Here is a 21,848-nt window from a genome sequence, read left to right as displayed (position 1 = left end):
TAGGAGGACGCGCCTGGCTGTTTCTATCCATGGTGCGCTGCGTAAAGGCGCACCGGCGCACCGTGCTGGAACCTGATGCTCTGTATTTCCGTTCCAGCAATGTTATTCTGTAAAAAAAAAAAAAAAAAAGTGCAGCTATATTGTGAAAAATAAGTCGCTGGATTTATTTCTTAACGTGTAACAAGTGCAGCTGCGAGATTTTTTTTTTGGATGAGGAGTGCCAAGAGTAAATTCCAGCACCTCGGACAGCGGCTAAAGCGAGCTGGTCACACACTGTTTCCTCCTGAGGCCTTTGGTTTGCTGCAAGTTACTGTACAAAACTGTCACTTCTAATAAACAAACCATCATTTTGATCCCTTTAAATGCAAAGTCGTGTGAATAAAAAGTGATAAATGCGCTTAGCCTATACAATACAATATCTTTTATTAAGCGGGACATATAGGGATTCTTCTATTATTTCCACAATGTACATTTGGTGAGCAACGTCACTGAACATTAAATCAGTCAAAGCTACGCAGATTCCGAAATGTAGAACACACAATAATGTGAATATGTACTTTATAAATTATATAGTTATTCTTTAATAAAAGGGCTCTAAGTCGTCTCCGGTGGCTGAAATATGTCGCCTTTTTTTCTCTTTTTAATAAACTCGTCGGCGGCCTACATTTGGCTTATTTTCAATATGTTCAGCATCCAAACGCAACACCATTGACAACACAAAACATAAAGTAAAAACTTCCATTCGTGCAAAAAAAATGCCTTGGGCGTGAAAGCACTTCTTCTCAGGTTGTCCATAATTCCATATACTTCACTTGGACGGAAACCATATATTCTTTAAGGCTATACAAACATAAAATAGAGCATAACACACTCGGCCTGTCCAGGACGTCAGTTCTTCCACTTCATCGTCTTCTGCCTTGTCCATTTTTTTGCCCATACACCCGTTTGTCTGTTGGCAAAGTTTTGTTTTCCAAGCAAGAAAAAAATCCACATTCCCGACAAGCACGCGCCACTGGGCCGATCAATAACTTGAATCATCCAGATTGCGTAAAAGTTGACTGATGGTTTTTGAATATATGAAACTCCAAGGAAACGTTCATATTTGACTAGATAGTGGACGAGTGTAGGTATACAGATATTCGTCGGCTTCCTTGGCTGACAGTTATTTAAGTTGAAAATAAATGGCATGTTTTTTTTGTGTTTTCTTTTTTGTTTTCCTCAACCTAAGCAGAGTCCCGTGCGACGTGGATCATCGCAGATTAGATTATAGAGGAAAGACTAGAAAGCCTGAGAAGGTGGAGTATTTCCATCCGCCCATTAAGGTGCCCCGTTCCAGCTTCAGATAGACGCGGTCCTCCCGTTCAACCATCAGCAGTACTCCGTTGCTGGCCGCCTCTCTCGTTACGTCCTGGTCACCGGCGAATGCTGATATAACGGGATAATCATTCTGCATCAGGTTCACCTGCAGGAGAGGAGAGAGTTTAGTCTCGTGTTTAGTCTCACCTCTCTCTGTGTGTGTGCACTGAAATGGCATCTATTAAATGCTGAACGCAGACCAAGTGTTTCATAAGTGCTCACCTGTATGGTTTGTCTGTTGTAGACCTTCACCACGTGAAAGCTGAAACTATATATCCCCCTCCTTGGAGCCTGGAAAACACTTGCTTTGAGATCGAAATGGTTGCCGATGTTCACTAAAACCTGTGACCAAGAGGGACGCAAAATGAGACAGCGCTTTATTTATTTCTCCCTCTCACATCTGTATGCTTCACTTAACACAACAGCTGGTTTTGTAGTAATGTATTGTTTGTCTCTGTCACGCACAGTGACTACAGAGAGGCGTATCAGTCATACTCTGGCTCTGCTATGCCAAATGTTGTAAGGCTGCACTTCAGTCGCAGTTTGGGATGCTTCCCAATTTGATGCGTATAACAGGCCGCTGTCCAAAGACCTCAGCCGTGACAACTTACTGGAACATCCGAGCAAAAGCAGCACAATGCACATGTCAATTCGGCCGAGGCCTAAGACGCATATGTGACCCTGCGTGGATGGTTATTCGTTTTGGCAGCGCAGCTCTAAATCACGCCAATTACGCACAGCATTAAATGAGCCCCTGTCAAAGCAAAACAGCATCATGATGTTTAGGTTAGAGATACTCAGGGCTCAGATCACACATAGCGTGAGCAGTGATAGGAAATCGATGAAACATAACCTTAAACAAGTTCTGCTCGCCCACGGCAATTTCATGGTATGTATGGTGTAGGGAGAAAAGGGAGAGAAAATGGTAATGGAGCTGAGACTCTGGCCCATATCTGATTAATATTGGACTTCACTGTGCTGTGTTAGTGCGAAAAATCAGTGGATATCTGACCTGGTCAAAGTAGATGGTCATAGACGTGTTGCTCATCTCTGACGGCTCGTGGTTGGTTCCACGCACGGCGGAAAAAGCCACCTTTGCCCCAGCGGAGCGGACTGAAATGCCAAGCGAGGAGGTGACCGCTCCATCAGAAGAAGGGTTCGAGTCGCACACCACAAGACACTTCCCTTCGAGCACGATGGGCTCCGTGTCGTTCTGGCCGAGGCAGAAAGCCACGCCGCATCCCAAGAGGAGGACCAGTGCCAGCATGGCACAGGGTCCCGGGCAGCGCGCGGGCACCATGGTCGGATCGCTGATCCCGTGCACACTGATACAACCCGGCAGCCCCTTGGAGGTTTGTTAGTACTCGATCACCTGGTCCAGACTTACTCCCTTCTCTTCCCCTCTCTCTCTTCCTCTATCTGTGAAGCTCCCTCACTCTCTCAAACACCCTCTGACACACAGACGCACTCAGACTCTCTCCGGCTGTGACTCCCCTCCCTCCTGTGCGTCTTAGTTGATTTTGGGAGAGTATTCAGACAACTGTTGTTGTAAATCCTGATGATTTAAGAGACAAAATGAGAATGTTCACATCAGACAGCAGCAGGGAGAAAATTATAGAGTTTAGCCATTAAACTTGAGCATATCATGTGTGCGTAAAATGGCTATCGTGCGTAAAATGAAAGGCAGTAGCTAGCAGTAAATACCAAAATGTAAAAATCGCTTTGTTGATATTAGTAAACATTTTCTACCCCTCCCTTATTGATCAAAACAACTAGTCGTGCTACTGCGGGTTGTTTCCTATAACTGTGCGCCACAGCACTTGGTAACAAATTAACGTGTCCAATGAAAATCGTGTTACAGTTAAATGTTCTCCTCATTCTAATTGGAAATTATGGCGAAACAAACACTTTGCAGCCGTTTCTGTTTAGAAAAGAGGTAAATCACGACCTACCTGTGCAATCCATCCCGCTGGTATGCTCTCTGTCTCTCGCAGACTGTGAACTGAGCGCTCAGATCGCTGGTGCTAAAAAAGCAAGAGTCTCTGGGCTCCCTTTCGAGGGACAACTCACGCCCATTCTTTGTGTGTAGCCACTGCAAGAAGACTCTTCAGAAGTATCCCGCAATTAAGAGCACATGCGTGGACTAATGGCTTTGTTTACATATTAATCAGTTCGATGTTGTGAGCTCAGGGGCCCCCCGGGACAGCAGAGATCACTTGCTCTCAATGTCTGTCATTTATATGCTGTGGGTTTCTCATGTCACTCCCTGATTAATCCGAAATGAAGGGGGTTGCAGCGGATAACCTTGCTGTTGTATGGTACATTCAGCATGCATGTACATGTTACTAATTTGAGACTTAAACAAGCGTTTTTATGACTCCAATAAAGATACTTGTGCGCCATCCAGTGGCGGATTTGACTTTTGCAGAATGTGCTGCATCTGGTTCGGAGGAAAAATCAAAGCTTAGAGGTGATTAAAAAAACAATCTCATGTGATATCCACCTTGCATGTTTTACTGCTTGGTGTGTTGTGACATCAGCAAATAATTTTACACGAAACTCACATTTAACAAACACCCAAGGATCAAGTTGAAAGCAGATGACACTTCAGAAAATGCCCACTTCACAGAGAATGTCCTGCGCCCCTCTCTGTGCCACCCCTTGGCCTTTCTTTTCAATCCCTGACATGTCATCATCCTTTGAAAAACCATGTAGAAGGTCCCTATCAGTGCTCCTCACCTCTCAAGAGTCAGAGAGTGGGCTTCATGAGTGGTGAACCCTCACGTTAGACCTTTAATGAGCTGTCATCTTCCGACCTAAAGATATGCTAACCGACTACATTATGCATGGCATTCACATCTGCGAGAGGAGGCACTGTACGGCCTGTCTTCAGCTTCATCGGCTTAAGTAAATAATGGGAGGAAACGTCTGAATTTCCCTCATAATTCATCTAAACTGGAAGCTGAATTTTGAATGCATGCAAGCAAATGGACAGGCAGAGAGGACGAAACTAAATCTTTTACTTAAAGGTAAACGTCATTATGAATAAGCACTAAAAGCTGTAACACAAACACAGAATGAGGCTTCCATAAATGCTTTGTCCTCGTATAATGATCTGCGACTCGCAGTGCACAGAGAGGACATTATTTGAGACTTAATCATGGCGACCCTTCCCCCCTTTCTCAGCCCCATTTGACAAACATTGCACTGTCAGAGCTGACTGACAAACCATGCGGAAGAGTGACATCAGGTATCCAAGAGCTACAACTGACCCCAGGCCTTCAGAAGGACACATAGCTACAGAAAACATCAAATGTCAAGTATGGGGGGACATGCAAGGGGAAGGGATGTGGCCTACATGGCGTTGCCGTACCAGGGGCTGCCGTTGCCCTAAAAGGGACTTCACTTCCATCAGGCAAGCTGATCGGCTAGACTGACAACAGTGTTATGGTTATTTTCCCTGACAGCTAGCAGAGCCTACTGGCTTCCAGGAACGGGGAGGTCGATTATGTGATGGGTCTTAACGCGAGCCATCTGTTTTTGCAAAGAAAAGGACTTCAGTCTGGTTCGTTTCTCTGTACAAAGCACACAAATATTTATATCAGCATGATTCCTTTCATGACTTTACGTTTTTTTTGGTTAATGCAGGAGTCCTGTTACAACAGAGTCTGCACACCTATCACAGTTTATCGTATAATTCTGTCACAAATACGATGCATAAAACATCCTAAAAATAAGAGGAGGCCCTCCGTGCGTGCCCACACCATCATATGCTTCACAGAGTTTCAAATACCCACTTTATAGCCGATATCTGTCCGTCCATCTGCCTGCCTGTCCATCTGTTTGTGTGCAGCCTGAAATGAATCTGTATCTTCATATCTGAAATGAGGTCAGACTCTCAAACGAGTTCATATGAGAGCTTTCTCTCTCTCACACACACGCCGCAGCCCTGGAAGAAACCGCTGAGTGAATTTGGTTATGTCTGTCTTGTCTTACATCAGTAAGATGTGACCTCTATCTAAGCATGTGTGAGGAGACAAATAACATCAATCTTGCCTGTTACTCCCCTGCTAGTGCTGGGCTAACACCCTGACGAGGAGTTATATTACTAACCCAGAGAAAGGTTACAGCAGGCGGTACTGTGCATGCTCAAGCTTACAGTAACTGGTTTTACTTTTGTGTATGAGTGTGTGTGTATGTGATGAAATTATAGAGACCAGAATAGTTTTCTTCAGGGGATGAAAGAAGGTTGCTTTAAGGTAAACCATTGAATATAAGGAGTAAGACTTGAATAAAGGTACATTGTGATTATGGTTAATTCGACAGGCAATCTGATAAGGTAAATGCAATGTGTGTGTATCTATATGTATCTACAAATCTTAACAATGTACACCAGTCGCATGGGAAACTGAAGTTTTGTTCTTATCTAAGTTAAAAAGAATGAAAGGTATCTTGATTAGTGACCATTTTGGAAACCCTCTCGTTACATATCCCAGCCAACATTTTTATGTGGGTACAAAATGGGCTGAAAAATGGGCCCTATATGGTATTGTCCATGGGTTCCACATTAACCCAAGTGCCTACGTGGATGGGTTTACCCAAGTGGGCTCCACTACCTAGGTAGCAACTGTGATGGGCCCAAAATGGACACCTTATATGGGGCTCACTTGGCTGGCTTTTGTTGTGTTGTGTGGCAACAGGACAATGATGACAATTACTGAATCATTTTATTGTTAATATTTTTACATCTTTATTTCTCAGAATGTATCGTACAGCTGGCATCTACAATATCTTTAAACATTTGGCACTCACTACTCTAAGCTGCCAAAAACTACTATATGTATACTATATTTGTTTATTTAATAGGAAAAAATATAAGTAAATGCTGGTACACAAAAAAAAGAAATGCAGCAGGTGTAATGTGTATGGGGCTGAATTCATGACGAAACAACTATAACAGCCTGTAGATAAAAGAGATGAACAGACTGTATGTGTCTCTATATGCACTCTGTCTCTGTGTGTACTCTGGCACACATGACGCAAAGCTTACAGAGACATATGCAGCAGGTAATGAAGTGTATCTGATTGTGTTTGTGCGTGTGTGTGTGAGCACATGTAGCCTACATTGATGTTGGAAAGTAACCAAGTACATTTAAGCATATACTGTCGTTATGTAAAATTAAGAGATGCTTTACCACAACAAGAAGTTGGATTGTCTAAATCAAGGGTCCTGAAGTTTGAATGCAGGACTATAATGGAGTATTTCTACATTGAAGTTTTACGACTTATATTTAAGTTAATAATCTGAATTATTCGTCCACCACTGTTTGTGTATAATTATATTAATTCACAGGAGGTTACATCATGTACTGTGTTGCATGCATGTGTGGTTTCACCTTTATATGCACCTAAGTATCTGCTCAGTTAATGTAACCTGGACTCCCCATTAATGCGTTTTGTTAAAGGCATACTTCACCCACAAAATGAGCATCCATTCATCCATCTATTTTCATCCACTTATCTGGGGCCAGGTCATGGGGGCAGCAGGCCAAGCAAAGCACCCCAGACGTCCTTCTCCCCAGCAACTCTTTCCAGCTCCTCCTGGGGGACCCCAAGGTGTTCCCAGGCGAGATGAGATGTGTAATCCCTCCAGCGTGTTCTGGGTCTGCCCTGGGGCCTCCTACCAGTGGGATGTGCCTGAAACACCTCCAGCAGGAGGCGTCCAGGAGGCATCCTGATCAGATGCCCGAACCACCTCAGCTGACCCCTTTTCACGCGAAGGAGCAGCGGCTCTACTCTGAGCTCCCTCCGTATGTCCGGGCTCCTTACCCTATCTCCTCTACCCTATTTTGAAGGCGAAGCTTTCAGTTTACTGGTCCATCTATGTCCCAGCCCTCACCTATGGTCATGAGGTGTGGGTAGTGACCGAAAGAATGAGATTGTGGATACAAGCGCCCAAAATGAGTTTCCAAAAGGATCATTTGTAGCCTGTATTAATAACTCGCTCTGTGTCGTGTTGAATTTGTGAAGAAAACCTGTTTTTTCTTGCATGCCTCCATGGTGAACGAAGAATCCAAAAAATTATGAAAGTTTTTGATAAACTGCAGTAAAAGGGGGCTGTATTTAACAACTATATCAAAACATCTGTTTACCAAGTCTTACACAACTTGTGCAGTAGAACCCAAGTTTCATTTATTCAGTTGTATGCTCGGAACGTCCCAAATACATGCGTTATTCCTTAAACCTTAGTATTTAACTCACTTCTGCAGAAGGAGTCTCAGACACAGGCAAGTAGTAGCCTGGGGAACTCAGTGAGAGTTAAAGCGCATGTGCTTGCCAGATGCGCTACTCTTATGCAAGTGTTTCATGGAGTAAGGTTTTGCTAATGTGTTTAGGAAGTACTGAGCATAAGACATGGTTAAACAAGACTTGGATTATACTGCAGGAGTTGAGTGATAGGTTGTAAACAGATGTTATGATATAGTTCTGCTGTTTTTAAGACTATGACCCCGATGAATCATCAAGAATTTTCTCAATTTTTGGATTCTTCACTCACCATGGAGCAGTGGTAGATTTATGAGGTGGGTGTACTACTATGTAGATGGGTGGGTTACTGAGGAGGAAGTTGGTGTACTCTCCTATATACTCCAATGGCTCAGTGGCTGATAGGTGGGTTTACTGCAAATGGTCAAAAAAGGAGATGAGTCTACCCCATATACCTGTGTACGTATACCCTTCACTACACCACTGCTGTGGAGCCATGCGATTAAAAACAAAGTTTCCTTCATGAATTCAATGTAATACAGAGTGAGTAATTGATATGCAAATGATTAGTTTGTGAGTTAAGTATTCCTTTAATACTCCGCCTATTAAAACGCTTGCATAATGTCTTCTGGGGCTCTGGAAGAGTTTGTCAAGTCTGAGAAAATAACCTTGATTCGGCCTATGCCATATGAGTTATGTCAGCGTAGGCTCTGAGTCTACATGATTGATTGATTTTTATTTGTCACGAACACTGTGCCCAACTCTCGTGGGTTTACAAGACACCATTGCAATGACGTTGCAGTAACAATCTAAAGCGCATGTCATTTAACTCCTCAGTCCAGAAACAGAATACTCTGCCTTCTATCCCAGGCCTGGAGAAGATATTCAGCCACAAAAAAGTTCCCTTTCTACAACAAAACTCACATTTTTCATGATCATCCAACCAAAAGAAATCAACATAGATAAAAGTCATCTTACTGAGAAGTACATTCCTTATGTCTTCATGTACAGGACAGTAAAACAGGAAGTGAACCTCATTGTCATCTTCGCCTAAATTACACAAAAAATAGATTCTGCAAATTTAAAATAGGAAGTTTGCAATAAAAACTGGGGTAAAAAGTTATAAGGGATTTTTTTCCACCAAGGCAGGGACTGTCTTATTATGGGCACATCAGGTTGCACTATGGGAAATGTAGGATCCACTGCTTAAAGAGGTTGACACATACTAGAAACTGAAATTTAACATATCTTCTGCTATTGTTTTAAACAATTTGTTTTAAATCTGCCTCTTTTTAGTCCCTTATTTTATTCAACACCTTTAAAACCACAGCAACACTACAGAAACTGAACCGAGTTATTAAACCACAATCAAACAGATTATTTTTAATTTAATCAAAGAAAAAATGTGTACTTTAAAATATTACAGAATTTACAGTCTATGATTGAAATAAAAAGTTTACCTGCTTTTATTTTGAAGGGTAATGTCGCCACTTCCCACCGGAAGATTTATTTCTGCACGTGGAAGGAAGTTGACCGGACGTTACCATGGTGACAGAACCGAACGCGGACAGTTTAGAAACACAGTTTTTCTTTTACACGAAGTGGTGACAAAAAGGGAGACGCGCTATTTTTTAAAGCTAAGTTACGGAGTTTACGTAGTAACGGAAGTGTATTTCTTTGTTTTACTCCGCAGCCTGTACGCAAACTAAACGTTACACGGCTTCAACGTCCCTTCAAACATAAATTACCTTGTGTCTGACTCAGAGGGGTCAAGACCAGTGAAACAAATGTCGGCACAAAAAGCAGTCTCCTCCAGAGTACGGGCAGTGAGGACGACCAAAAGAGCTGACGAATCATCTCTGAACTTTGTGGGAAGGTAATCCATCAGAACATGCTCATATTTCCACCTGCGTGACATCAACACCTCAGACAGCCAGTGTTCACACACTGTGGCGAGTCAAGGCTTTATTGGCCCTGTAAGTAAAAGGATTTATAGACCGTGTTTGTTTGCGGCAAAACACAATAAAAGCACAGCAGAAATCAATACAGGTGGAAGACACCTCACGTGTTCATATTAAGCAATCTGATTCTCTCCCCATTGAATGGAGGCAGTAAATACAGCAATGAAACACCAGTCAGCATACAACTGTTTGCCTCAGCACCACTGAGGCTTATGTGTGAACTGCAAAACAAGGGTGTAATGCTGTTAAAGCAGATAAATATTCATATTTAGCAGGGTTATTGTTTTACCATGCACACAAAGCACTTTTTAAATTTATTTTTTTCTTTTAGAAACTGTGTCTCAAGACCTCATTATGCTCACATTACCCAATCCCTTTTTAAAAATTGCTCACAGTTTGCTGGAACATTATACCTAAAGCAATGCATACACCTGACTAAACCACCCTAAAAATGCTTGACACGTTATCGTAAATATGTAGTTTAGATTAGGGATGTAAGTAACAATGAATTTGTTTTTTTTTTTCAGTAAAGAAAAAGTGAATTTTGCTTGTCCCAGTTTCCCTAAGCCCAAAGTGAAGTGTTCAGATTGCTTATTTTGTCCGACCAGCACTCTAAAACCAAGAGATATTCAGTTTGCTGTTACATAACAAAAAGCAAATCCTCATGTGTGAGAAGATAAAACCAGACAATATTTCGTATTTTTGACTCATAATTGAGGTAAACTGTGAATAAAATATAAAACAATTTTACAGATTTCTTTCCCTGTTCATCCCCTAATTGATTAATCAGCCATTCGTTTCACAGCTAGCCTATTCAGCATGAGTGATGTGGATATAAGCCTATGGATAGTATAGAAATAAAATCTTTTCAAGCAATTATCTGTCCTTAAAATTTTTTTAAATCATAGGTGGCCTCAGTGGGAATTTTGGACTCAGTAGGCACTGGTTTAAAAGCCCACTGTGTAAGGTTTGGGGGGGATCTAGTGGCCTATAACAGTGTGGATTACAACCAGTTGAAACTTCTCCTGGTTAGATACTGACTATAGTTTTATTGTTCAGGAGGTTTATAGCGGGAGCAGAATTATCAGCAGAGGTCTCTTCCTCTCCAACACAAATGGACCTGGTGATTTAAACCGGGAAAAACACAGAATAAAGCAGTTTTACATTTAAAAAAAAAAGTGTTTTTCAGACACTTCTTATCGCGAAGGGGCTGCCAACTGCAGTGGCTGATGCAGAAACATGAATATCTATCTGAAGCTAGTAGGGTTGCATGATAATATTGGCACATATAAGTCGATATTGCATTAAAATGAAATATCGTGATCGGCAACGTGTTGATAATATCAGTATGTCATCAGTATCAGAATATCAGAAGCTGCCAAAACGCTTTTTCTTATTTGGCATAATGAATGAGTAATACATTAAATCGAAAAGTATTGTATTTCATGTCTCTGTCTAATGTTGGGCCATCACGATAAGAGTATGCATGCATGATGTGATGTTAATTCCACTACATAAGAGACCTGATGATCAGTAACATTAGGCAGGGACAAAAGTGGATATATTGCAATTAGTATCAGTCACCAGTCAAATGAGTTGTTACATATCAGCATATCAGCAAAAAATCCAATATTGTGCATCCCTGAGAGCCAGTGTTTGGTTTGTCCATTCTGGGCTACTGTAGAAACATGGCAAACTTTGCAGACAAGGACGTGCTCCTTGTGCCGATATAAACGGGTCATTTTAAGGTAACAAAAACACAACAATTCTTATTTTCATATATTCCTCTTAATCCTAGACTTTTAAGAAGACAAAATGTCGACTTTTATGTGACATTTTTCGGCAGTATTGTGGACATACTATAACTTATGATTTGTGTTGGATGTCATCAACTCTACCATTCATCCTTTCCCCTTTTCAAACTTTTAGAAATAAAACAGACTCAGACCAGTATCTCTGTATATGCTGACAGCTCCAAATGCCAATGAGAGGTTAACTAATTGAGTGATTTGAATTTTAAAGCTTGAATACAGGCTAAATATGTTTTATTCATGTTGTGTCTGGTTTCTGAAGTTGTTTCATGTGGTTTGTGTTTGATATGCAGTGGACTGTCAGTGATTGAGCAGGCAGGTGATATGAACACCAATATATTCCTTAATCAAGAGATTAAATTGAATGGAATCGGCATCTTTAAGCAGAACGGGTGCAACCGGGCAAACTGGATCGATATATCTCCATGACAGATATGGACAGCATCTTTTCACAACTTTTTTCAGCTTTTTTTGTGTGTATCTAAATACTTCACTTAAGAGTTGAGAATGGGTCTGCTTCACACTATCTGAGCAAATGTGTCAGAACAACTGTGTGTCTTTCAGGATGTAACACCTTCTTCTGCTGTTTTGTGGTCTAAGTGTATTTGAATGTTGTTGTTTTTTAATACCAAATCTACTTAATGAGAACACCAGCGCAGGTCATTTTATTTTGTTGCCAGAAGTGTGTGGTTGGATTGCCAAGAAGCCTGTCGAGAGCACATTTGTCTCATGCACCAGTGCCTCTAAAGAACTGTGTGCTGAACAACAGGTGGCATGGAAACACTGGTGTCGCTTCCTTGTAGTGATGTCTAATTACCTTTTTTCCCGTAGACTGCCATCTCACATCCTGATTAAGATTCTGTCATACCTTGATGCCTCCGCTCTTCATACCGTCAGCCACGTCAATAAGCTCTTCTATCAGCTCGCCAATGATCAGTAAGTATCAGCCAGGTCTTGTTAATGCAGCACGGGCAGTACGTTAAATACATGAGTGTTTCAGGGATCCAACCCAAAAGTAGGTAAAGAGAGCTTACAAGTCAGGGGATTTATCTACACTTCACTGCAGAAAAATCTCTTTCTTGTCAAGTTATTATGTCTTATTTACTTGAGTCAAATAAAAAAATCTTCTGGTGCTGTAAAAAAAAAAAAAATTACCATAGATTATTTTGCTGTGAGGGTCCAAGGACAGATGGATGTCGTATGCTGTAAAGCCCTCTGAAGCAAATTGTAATCTGTGATATTGGGCTTTATTGAACTGAATTATTTTGCCAATTATTTTCTCAATTAATTGTTTCATCTAAAATAGTAAAAACTGCTTATTATAGTTTCCCAGACTTCAAGGTGACCAACAAACCAAACCTCAAAATATTCATATTTTAGAAGCTGAAAGCAGTGAATATTTTTGCATTTTTGTTTAAATCACGACTTGAGTGATTAATTGGTTCTCAGAATTGTTGATTTTATTTTCCTCAGCTAATCATTTCAGCTCTGGTGGAGTAACACTTATTCATCCTGTCTTCAGTAAAGATCCAAATGTTTCAAGTATTTGTGAAAACAAGTTTCATTTATTTTAATTTTAGTTTTAGGCCTCCACTATTCTTATTTATCTCAAGAGAAAGACACAAATTTCTTTTGAAAATTATTGAAAACAGTCTACTTTACTGAAAATAAGTTGGAAAAATAATACCAAATGTCCTTTTTTGACATTTAAAGCTTTTGATGTTTTAAAATGAAGGTTTTAATGGTCTGTTGTCATATTTTATGACGTTACCACCCTAAAAAATAAAAAAAATCCTCAAACAGAATGCTCAATTTCAATAAAGTGATTCAGCAGATTAAATGAATAAGTCTTTTCTTTGTATAAATCAGCTTCCTTTAATGAATAAATGTAATTTATGGTGCTGTTAGATTGTTGTTAGACCACCCTTTTAATACAGGTCCATGCCCCGCTGTGTGTGCAGCCAGTTGGAGAGCAAACTATTTTGAAACTGTTTTTGAAAGGTGAAACATCAACAAAAAATGGATTGAAGCAGAATATTTAATTAGATAAAAGCATGCTGTGAATTCTGGGAAGGATTACATCAATCTTTTTTCAATTATTTTTCTACTTTTGGACTTTACAGCGCTCAGAAGTCTCAAAACAATCCTACGCAGCCACCACTGGAATCTAATTCTACTAATAGCATAATACCAGTAATAATAGTGAAGCTTAATCTTTTTTTCTGCAACTGTGCAGCTGTGCAGCATTCAAATGTTGATTTAGAATTCAAATGTCAACGTTATGAATGATGCATCGAAGATACAAACTGTTCAGTTCAGCCTTAAAAAATACTCTCGGCATCGCCAGATGAGTTCACTTCTTTTAATGGATAGTTTTGGATTCAGTTTCAACAGCAGTGACTGGGTTAGATGGAGTGTTTTTTGCAACGTGACAGCTCTTTTGTCGACAAGCAGTCTGGCAACCTTATTGTCCTTCACCACAGATGGCTCACTTAAAGGCGTCCAACATGAACTGACTTGTTAGAAAATAATATAGAAACTAGAATCTATATATATAATATAAACTGTACAGAGACTTGTTTTTGGGAGGCTGTTTTCATGTCCACTTAAATTCGGAAAACTGGACACGACATCCCATAAGGAAGAGTGTGATTAGGTATTAGTAACACTGATTGCTGTGTTGCTTCACTCCACAATGTTGTACTTTTTGCTCCTACATATCAGGCAGTATCAAAACTAGTGGTTATCGTAAACTGTCATGAGTAATGATTCTTAACAACAGAGACGAACGTTCAAACGTCCTGACAGGTTGTAATTTGTGCAGCCTGCAGAAAACACTATAATTCACTATGATGGAAAACAGTGTAAAGCAAACTGAAACTAGTGATAAAAAGCAAACTGACTGTAAGAAAACTGCTGCTTTTTCTAAGAATATCTGCGTTTATGGCTCGTAAAACATATAAAGTCACATAGAAGCTTCCATGAAACCTAAAGACTGGTAAGCTTTATCAGAACATATCCACCTTATTCCTGAGGGCACTACTGTAGAAACGATTATAGGCGTAACTTCCAGTGAGATAGTGGAAGTAGCAGTAAGCTAGTTAGTCCCATAGACTGTCTGTGGTTAGTCCCAGTGGCTACTCTTGGTGGCTAACGGCTAATGCTGATTTTTTTGGAAAGTAATTTGCCATCAGTTTAGCAAATACTGATTTATTTTTTAGCAAAGATTTAACTAATGTTGAAATGTCTTTGTGGAGCTTTAGTACCTGTTGCACTGTCCGCGTCTGTAACGACTAACAACCAGTCTAAACTAAATCTTTGTCTTAAGCAACTGTGTGTTGAACATGTAACCACAACAAAAAGGGATTGTTCCTGTTGCCAAAGGTACCACTGATATGAGAAGTAAAACCACAAGACTTTCACAAGACATAGCGAAAAAGTATTAAATCAGACTTTGCAGAGGAGAATGACACCTAGACTGACGCGTCCGTCACTCATCGTCACTACATGATATCCGTGTCTTTCCCCGTCTGACATTAGGGCTGAGAATGTGTTACTGATTTACCGTACTTCCTTTATATCATATAAAAAATGAATGATAAAAGTTGTTTCTTTTACCTGTTTGCTGCTAAATTCAGCTTCATGTTTTACTCAGAACAGTTTTTAATAAATCAGAAGTTAAAAAAACGTGTAAACTGCATTGTTAACGTAGACGAGCGGAGGACTAGCTGGGAAACATCACATTTGTTCACTTAACATGGAGCTACAGTTAATACTGAATTATATTAAATGTTTGCCGAATGTGTTAGTATGTCTTAATAAGTCATCAGAAATCAAAATCATCTTTAGAAGGAGCAGATGTTTACCTTAAGCTAGCTCAGGACATGTTAAAGTTAAATTACTAGCGTGCTAACAGTGCTTTGAGATGGCTGTCAGAGGTGGCAGAGGTATGATCACATAATCCTGTTTGAGCTATAACAGGTAGTGTGTTCCACGTTTTATTTCCCAGCTGCTCTTGAAAAGAAGAATAGAGTACTGTAAACAAACTGTTACCACTAGACATCGCCGATTTCGGTTCAACGCCGGAAGTTACTCTCATAATTCACGCAAGGTATAATGGGGGCGAGGAATAAGGAGGGTACATTCAAGGACAAATCAGTTGCATTTTCCGTTGTCTTAGAATGAAAGACCTGTCACAAATTAGCACATCAGACATATTTGACACCATTTAATCATTTTATTATTACTCACAGCAACCTCTCACCTCTCTGTACCATCCATGCAGTGCTCTGTGGAAGAAGATACACATGGCAGAGTTCGGCAAGCGCAGAAAGCGGAAATCGAAGTGCACGGACGAGCTGCTGCTGAAGATGGCCACAGTGGAGGTGCAGGATCGGGCTGCAGGCTACTGGAAGTGGCTGCACTTCAAGACTGTAGCCGCATGTGACATGGACGAGTGGAAAAGACATCTTGGACTCATCAGCCGTCACACTGGGCTGCCCGGCCAAACAGAGCGGGTCCTCAGGTAAGAGACAGAGAGAGGCAGAAACTGCTCTTGAAAGGCACTTAGATGAAGTACCTGAGGTGTATGATTTGTTTAATGTACCGGACACTTGATTTCATTCTGCATACACTTGAGTAGCCCGGCAAGTGTTGTTTGTAAGTAGTGCTTACCGTGTTTTTTTTTGTTTTTTTTTCAAACATTTGAATCCCTCAGGTGAGAAAAAAAGGTCTCATTATTTCTCTGGTAATCCTTATGTCAATTAGTTTTATATTTTACAGTTTGCTGCTTTACTTTATTTCAACCAAAAGGAGGTGTGTTTATCATTTTGTATATCAGTTTGTATACCACGCCTTAATCTGCCATCTGTTTGGTATGTCTAGCTGTTTTAACAATGGGAAGCAGCTCTGTGAGGTATCATGGGAACCCCTGCCCTGTTTGTGGTTAGCAAACACTAAAACTTTAGAGATCCACCTGAGTCGCTGTCAAGAAAGTTCAAGGGTAGAGACTAGAGGACAGTTCAAGCCGCCGGCTATCAAAAACAAAGCGTGGTTTGTTTTTCATATCGCACTTAATGACACTTTCTTATTAAAGGTGAGAAAGGAGGTCTCTGTCTGAGCGAGATGTCTGCTCAGGGGGATGCCAGCACGCAGGGGAAAGCTCCCTCATCGCCTCCACCGCGGTTTCTGCTGTGTTTTTATAACCTCTGATTAGAGGCTGTGCAGCACTCAATTTTGAGTTCTGTGGCAGTCGCTGTGGTACAGAGGGGAAGTAGAAATAATTGTGTTCCTCGCAAAGGCTGCCTGAATTGTTGAAATAAATTACTTAGCCCCCCAACTCCTCTTCCACAACATACCCACACCCACACACTCATGCACACACACCTTCCCCCTTCCTCCCGCCTCCCACCAGCTCAGACAATTCCCTGTGGGGGGTTTGTCTGTTAGAGACTCTGAGGAGCATGCGATTTACCTTGGTAATAATCATTTCACAAGACATCACACACACAGACAATGCAGAGCGAAATCCCCTGGGTCATCTGGGGCCTCCTGGGCTGCTCCAGTTTTTAGCTTTGTTTCTCCACTTAATTGATATTGGATGGTGCCTCAGCGAGACACCGGCTGCATCACAGTAGGGGCAGCACTGAATCACAGTTTAGACAGAATTGGATCAAGAGATTTATCACAACAGCTGCGGTTTCATTTCACTCGTTGCATATCATTTCATTAGCAAGAGCAGCTTAACTGGAGTCATACTACTCCCTACTGCTGTCAAAAGAAACGTTACAGCCATTAAACTCATAGTTGGGCTGATTTAAAGAGCATGAGTCGACACTGCCCAATTATTTGCGTCATGTTGACTTAAAATAAATGTTTGAAGGTTGATTTCTGTCTTCATATAGCTATCAGGGAATACTAAGTGACTTATCTCCCTGTTTATAAAGTAGGAAGCCTCTTAATTTCAGCTTCCCGCCACCACACTGCACACAAACAAATGTACAGGCTTTTATCGCCAAATATCTGTCATGTCTTTCGTGCTATAATTCTGCCTCTTATTCTAGGAACTTGCACGTCACCTGGGAGCTAACGGTCTCCGATAAGTCAGGCCGTGAGGTCACATTCGAGCCGAGCTGGTCCCACTTCTGCGAGACTTCTGTGACTGTGTGCTGGAGCGGAGGAGGCTGCTTGCCCAGCTACCAGCAGATTTCCACCCTTCAACTCCACGGCGTCAGGAGGATAGACCTCGACTGCCCCGGTTTGAAGAAGTGAGACAGCCGGCATCCATCTCCGCTCTTTCCTTATGTCTCTGTTTCCTCTTTTCTCTCACTGAAGCCTGTTATTTTCTTTGCTTGCTCTGTCAGCCCTGGCTGGAGGTCCCTCATGTCGACGTTAGACATGCGGGCTCTAACTGAAAGTGCGCAGGTCATTGGCCAGGACCGAGTGGTTGAATTGAAGCTGCTGCAGCCTGGCATAATTATCGGTGTGTGGAAGGTAATTACTTAACAGGCGGCCATTTTTAGCTTATTATTAGCTTTAATAGCTGAAAAATAAAAGACGAGAATTTTCAAGCATTTAAAGTGATTGCTCTCTTTGCAGGACCAGTGCTCTGTTGCCTTTGTCATGCTCACCCTCCACTTCCACAAGCTGCTGGAAAGAAGCACCCAGGGGTCTTCTGTTAGGTAGGCTGCACTTGAACAGGCACCTTTTTATTCACATGCTTACGTGGCGTGCAGTGTATCACCATCAGATGGTTAGGGCTCAGATTCGGTCGATGCAGTTCATTTGATGCCCCTGATGTGACCCATCTATGATGCGCAGCAAGGTGAGATTTGAAGCGTCAGCAGCATCACTGGCACCTGTATATCACCAGCACAGAGGGTGATGTGACTGCACCACATTTTTGTGTATAAAATGTTCTCCTTGTCATGTGTCAGGACCAGATACGGGTTTTTTATCCATTGCCATGAGGACACAGTGCAGGTGTTAACTGCAGGTAATTGAATTCACTCATTAGCAGAGCTTAAAACAGAGAGAGTGTAATTAAATTTTCTTCTGTAGTGTTGAGTTTGAATTAAAATGATTCGATCACAATTATGTAAAGCCTGGGCTAGATCAGTGGTTGCTAATACAGGGTTTAGGAACATTCAAAGGGCCTCGGACAAAAATGAAGGGTTAACACAGTCAAATATTTAACAAAACAGTCTGTACTTTTTCTAATTTTCCTTCTTGTAAATCACTGAATATTGTCACTCCGTAGGCCTCTCAAATCCTGAGAAGAGGGGTCACAAGTTATTTTATGGGGTCATGAGCCACGAATGTTGTGTGTACACATTTTACTTTCCATGCATCTGGAAAATAAAAAAAGTTATTTAGTATTGGAGTTGCTGTATAGTCTTGGAGGTGCTTCACTCATCATCTGAGAGGAGAGCAGGCCTACACAGCACCGTTGAGTCTGCTCCACCTTTTGTGAGCCTCGGACTTCAGCAGAGTGTGTAGACAGCCCCCTCTCCTGGTTTCTTGTGAGAACACATTGTTTTCAGCACACCATGATTACAGTCCACAAATTAATAAACCCCCAAAATGCCTTCTTAATGAAATTCCTTTCTCTCAATGCTCTCCTCTCTCAGCGCAGCCTTAGTTTCATTTACCTTTTTTATTTTCTTGTTTCCTCCTCCAGCCCCTATGTGGAGCCAATGGATAAACCCCCTCTTGATGACATAGACCCAGAATACGGTCTCCATGGTTACCAGCTACACATCGTCCTCCACGACGCCGTATGCGAGATCATGTCCGGAAGCTTCTCCCAGCTCTTCTGCCGGAGAAGTAATTTATTTATAGTCATTTTCACAAAGTCACACAGCCTGCTGTACTGCAGAGGTCATTTTAAAAACTCCAGTCTTTTTGATTGGAGGAGGTGTGATTCACATGAGCGTTAACCTTAAAATGTAAAGTGTCAAGAATTAATTTGCTTAGTCTTTTTTCTCATACTGCATATTTTTAGTTTTCCTTACAACTGTGAAATATGTACGTTTTCACAATCAGAAATACTTTATTTATCCCTGAGGGAAGGTATGATTCATCACAGTTGCTCAGATGTAAAGAATAGAGAATTAGAAGAAGTATAAGATTATGAAATGAACCAATGTAAATATAATGCAATAAGATAAAATGAAATAGAAATTAAATGTGCATTAAAATAAAAATAATTGTGCATTATGTTTAACACTAGTACTTAAGATATAAGAAATTAGAATAAAATAAAAATTGCCACTGTGCTGAGGCTGTAAATGAAAATTTAACTACAATATATACATCAGTAGAATAAAACAATAGAATTAGAGTAAACATAATAAATATGTACAGTTACATGCATATGTTGAATGAATATACACATTCAAGAGGTGAAACATATTGCACAGTTGAATAATTGCACAGAATATTGCAGCAGATAATAATGAATTATAAATGCAAAAGGTTAAAAAAGTCCAAATGTCATGTTTTACATTTCTACATACAAATACACAAACTGCACAGCAGGTCATACACACAAGACTAATACACACAGTATTTTATATCACATATTTTAGATTTTAGATATTTTAGATATTTTTTATTGCACACTAGCTTTTTAGCACAGTCTCAAGAGTTTACCTGCATTTTTGCAAATATTGTATGAACAATAATTGTAAAAACACTTTACTAGCCATATTCACTCAGAAATTGCTTGCATTCAAAGATAATTATATAGCTTGTAGATTGAAATCCAAGTAACATTATAATGTTTTCAATCATCTTATGTGATAAGCATTAAATCTGCAACTATTAATTGATTAGTTGTCAACTATTTAATTAATCCAAACTAATTTGACAATTGATTTGTTGGTTTGAGCAATTTTTTTAGAGACAAAAGTTCAAATTTTTTTGATTCTTTTAACTTCTGTATGACAGTAAACAGAATATCCTTGAGTGAGGATGTCATCTTGGGCTTAGGGAAACACTGATTGACATTTTCTTTACCATTTTCTGACATTTTATAGACCAAACAACTAATCCATTAATCAAGAAAAATAAATGACAGATGATCATTAGTTGCAGTCCTAATTACCATGTTTTTAAAATGACTAAATGCTTTATTTTCATGATTTTAGCCTTAACTAATCAAGTAATCTAACTCTAGTGTGAAGACGTACTTGTCGTGTGTTGTTGTCTCTGACCAGCTCAGATCCATGACGGCCTAATCCAGCTGACGGCCATTAGCGGGACAAGCCTGTCCCAGCACACACCTTTGTCTGGCAACATCAAGCTTTCCTGGAGGTGTGAGGCCCTGCAGGGCGCAGTGGAGGTACAACGTGTGCTGCTGGCTACTCACACACTCACTGTGTTTTGTAAGAGCAAAAAAAAGCATGGCCGTAACATCTTAAGTAGGTTGTGGACAAGTGGTAAAAAGTGCAGAAAAACAGGGACATGTTTCATTGTGAATGTTCACAGATCTGTGAAGAAGTTAATTTTAGAATGTCTCCCTCTTTTCTCAGGGCGAAGGAGAATACAGTTGTTATCTCTCCTTTTCTCATGAATTTGGACAGTTCTGACTTTTTCCAGAAGTATCCATACTTCCAGGTCTTGACATTTGTTTATGTCTCTACTCTTTACCAGAACTGCTGCATCATGAGCCTCACTCTGCTGGACGAATTCAAGAAACCCTTCTGGTGTGTCGGCTCTCCTGTTTCCATGGAGCCAGAGGAGAGACCTGTCTCCTATGACTATGATGGTGAGCACTTCCTGATCCACTATCAGGACTCAGACGGTCAGGTTAAGATGAAACTCGTTTGGTTGAAGGAACAGAAGCAGTGTGTCCTCATCAGTTTAGTCGTGTGTTTGACTGTCGGCAAAGTCAACAAGCATTTCGGTCGAGATTACTGAACCCACAGTATTTCTGGGACACACTCTGAGTTTTTAATTATTTAAGTTGGACGCTATGATTTTGCTTTTAAACATTTCAGTTAAACCATATTATATCTGTATGAGACACTGATACTATATAATATCACAGCACCTTGTTTTTAAGGACAAAAGAGTGTGCCATTCGGATTATTTGAAGCTTTTATTGTTAAATAATAGGTTTAAACTTAATTAATACTTTTAAATAGCAATTTATTCAGTGATTTTTTTTTTTTTTTGTATCTGCCGAAAATGTCACAGTTAAAAAAACATATTTGCACCATTAACAATACTTTTTCATTATATTGTCTTTAAATGCTGAATAAACAAATACATTTTTAAATGGATTTCTGAAATAATTCCGCTTTTTGAAGTTTTATTTACCGGCAATTTGTAGTTCCAATTTACAAATGTGTTCTCCTGCTATACTTAACACCATCATATTCCCACAATGAATGATGACAATGACAAATACGGCTGTTTCTTATTTGAATTTGAGCGATAAGGAACGCTACAT

General features: G+C 40.4%; 2 protein-coding genes across 2 annotated transcripts; one reads left to right on the top strand and one right to left on the bottom strand.

The window, feature by feature from the left end:
* Positions 1 to 406: 406 nt before the first annotated feature.
* Positions 407 to 3,481, bottom strand: cbln2b (cerebellin 2b precursor). The gene is made up of 4 exons (XM_033638410.2): positions 3,309 to 3,481; positions 2,369 to 2,911; positions 1,579 to 1,698; positions 407 to 1,462 (listed from the first exon to the last, which is right to left on the bottom strand). Exons 2-4 carry the CDS (start codon positions 2,654 to 2,656, stop codon positions 1,265 to 1,267), a joined length of 606 nt encoding a protein of 201 aa, XP_033494301.1. The 5' UTR covers positions 2,657 to 2,911; positions 3,309 to 3,481; the 3' UTR covers positions 407 to 1,264.
* Positions 3,482 to 9,234: 5,753 nt separating this feature from the next.
* fbxo15 (F-box protein 15) lies at positions 9,235 to 21,430 on the top strand. The gene is made up of 9 exons (XM_033639377.2): positions 9,235 to 9,496; positions 12,224 to 12,328; positions 15,678 to 15,917; positions 17,455 to 17,658; positions 17,755 to 17,884; positions 17,990 to 18,072; positions 19,071 to 19,216; positions 20,611 to 20,735; positions 21,047 to 21,430. The coding sequence occupies exons 1-9, from the start codon at positions 9,408 to 9,410 to the stop codon at positions 21,311 to 21,313; spliced, it is 1,389 nt and encodes a 462-aa protein (XP_033495268.1). The 5' UTR covers positions 9,235 to 9,407; the 3' UTR covers positions 21,314 to 21,430.
* The last annotated feature ends 418 nt before the right edge of the window (positions 21,431 to 21,848 follow it).

The sequence above is a fragment of the Epinephelus lanceolatus genome, chromosome 20 (assembly GCF_041903045.1).
Source record: "Epinephelus lanceolatus isolate andai-2023 chromosome 20, ASM4190304v1, whole genome shotgun sequence".
Lineage (NCBI taxonomy): Eukaryota > Metazoa > Chordata > Actinopteri > Perciformes > Serranidae > Epinephelus > Epinephelus lanceolatus.
This window is presented reverse-complemented; position numbering and strand designations above follow the sequence as displayed.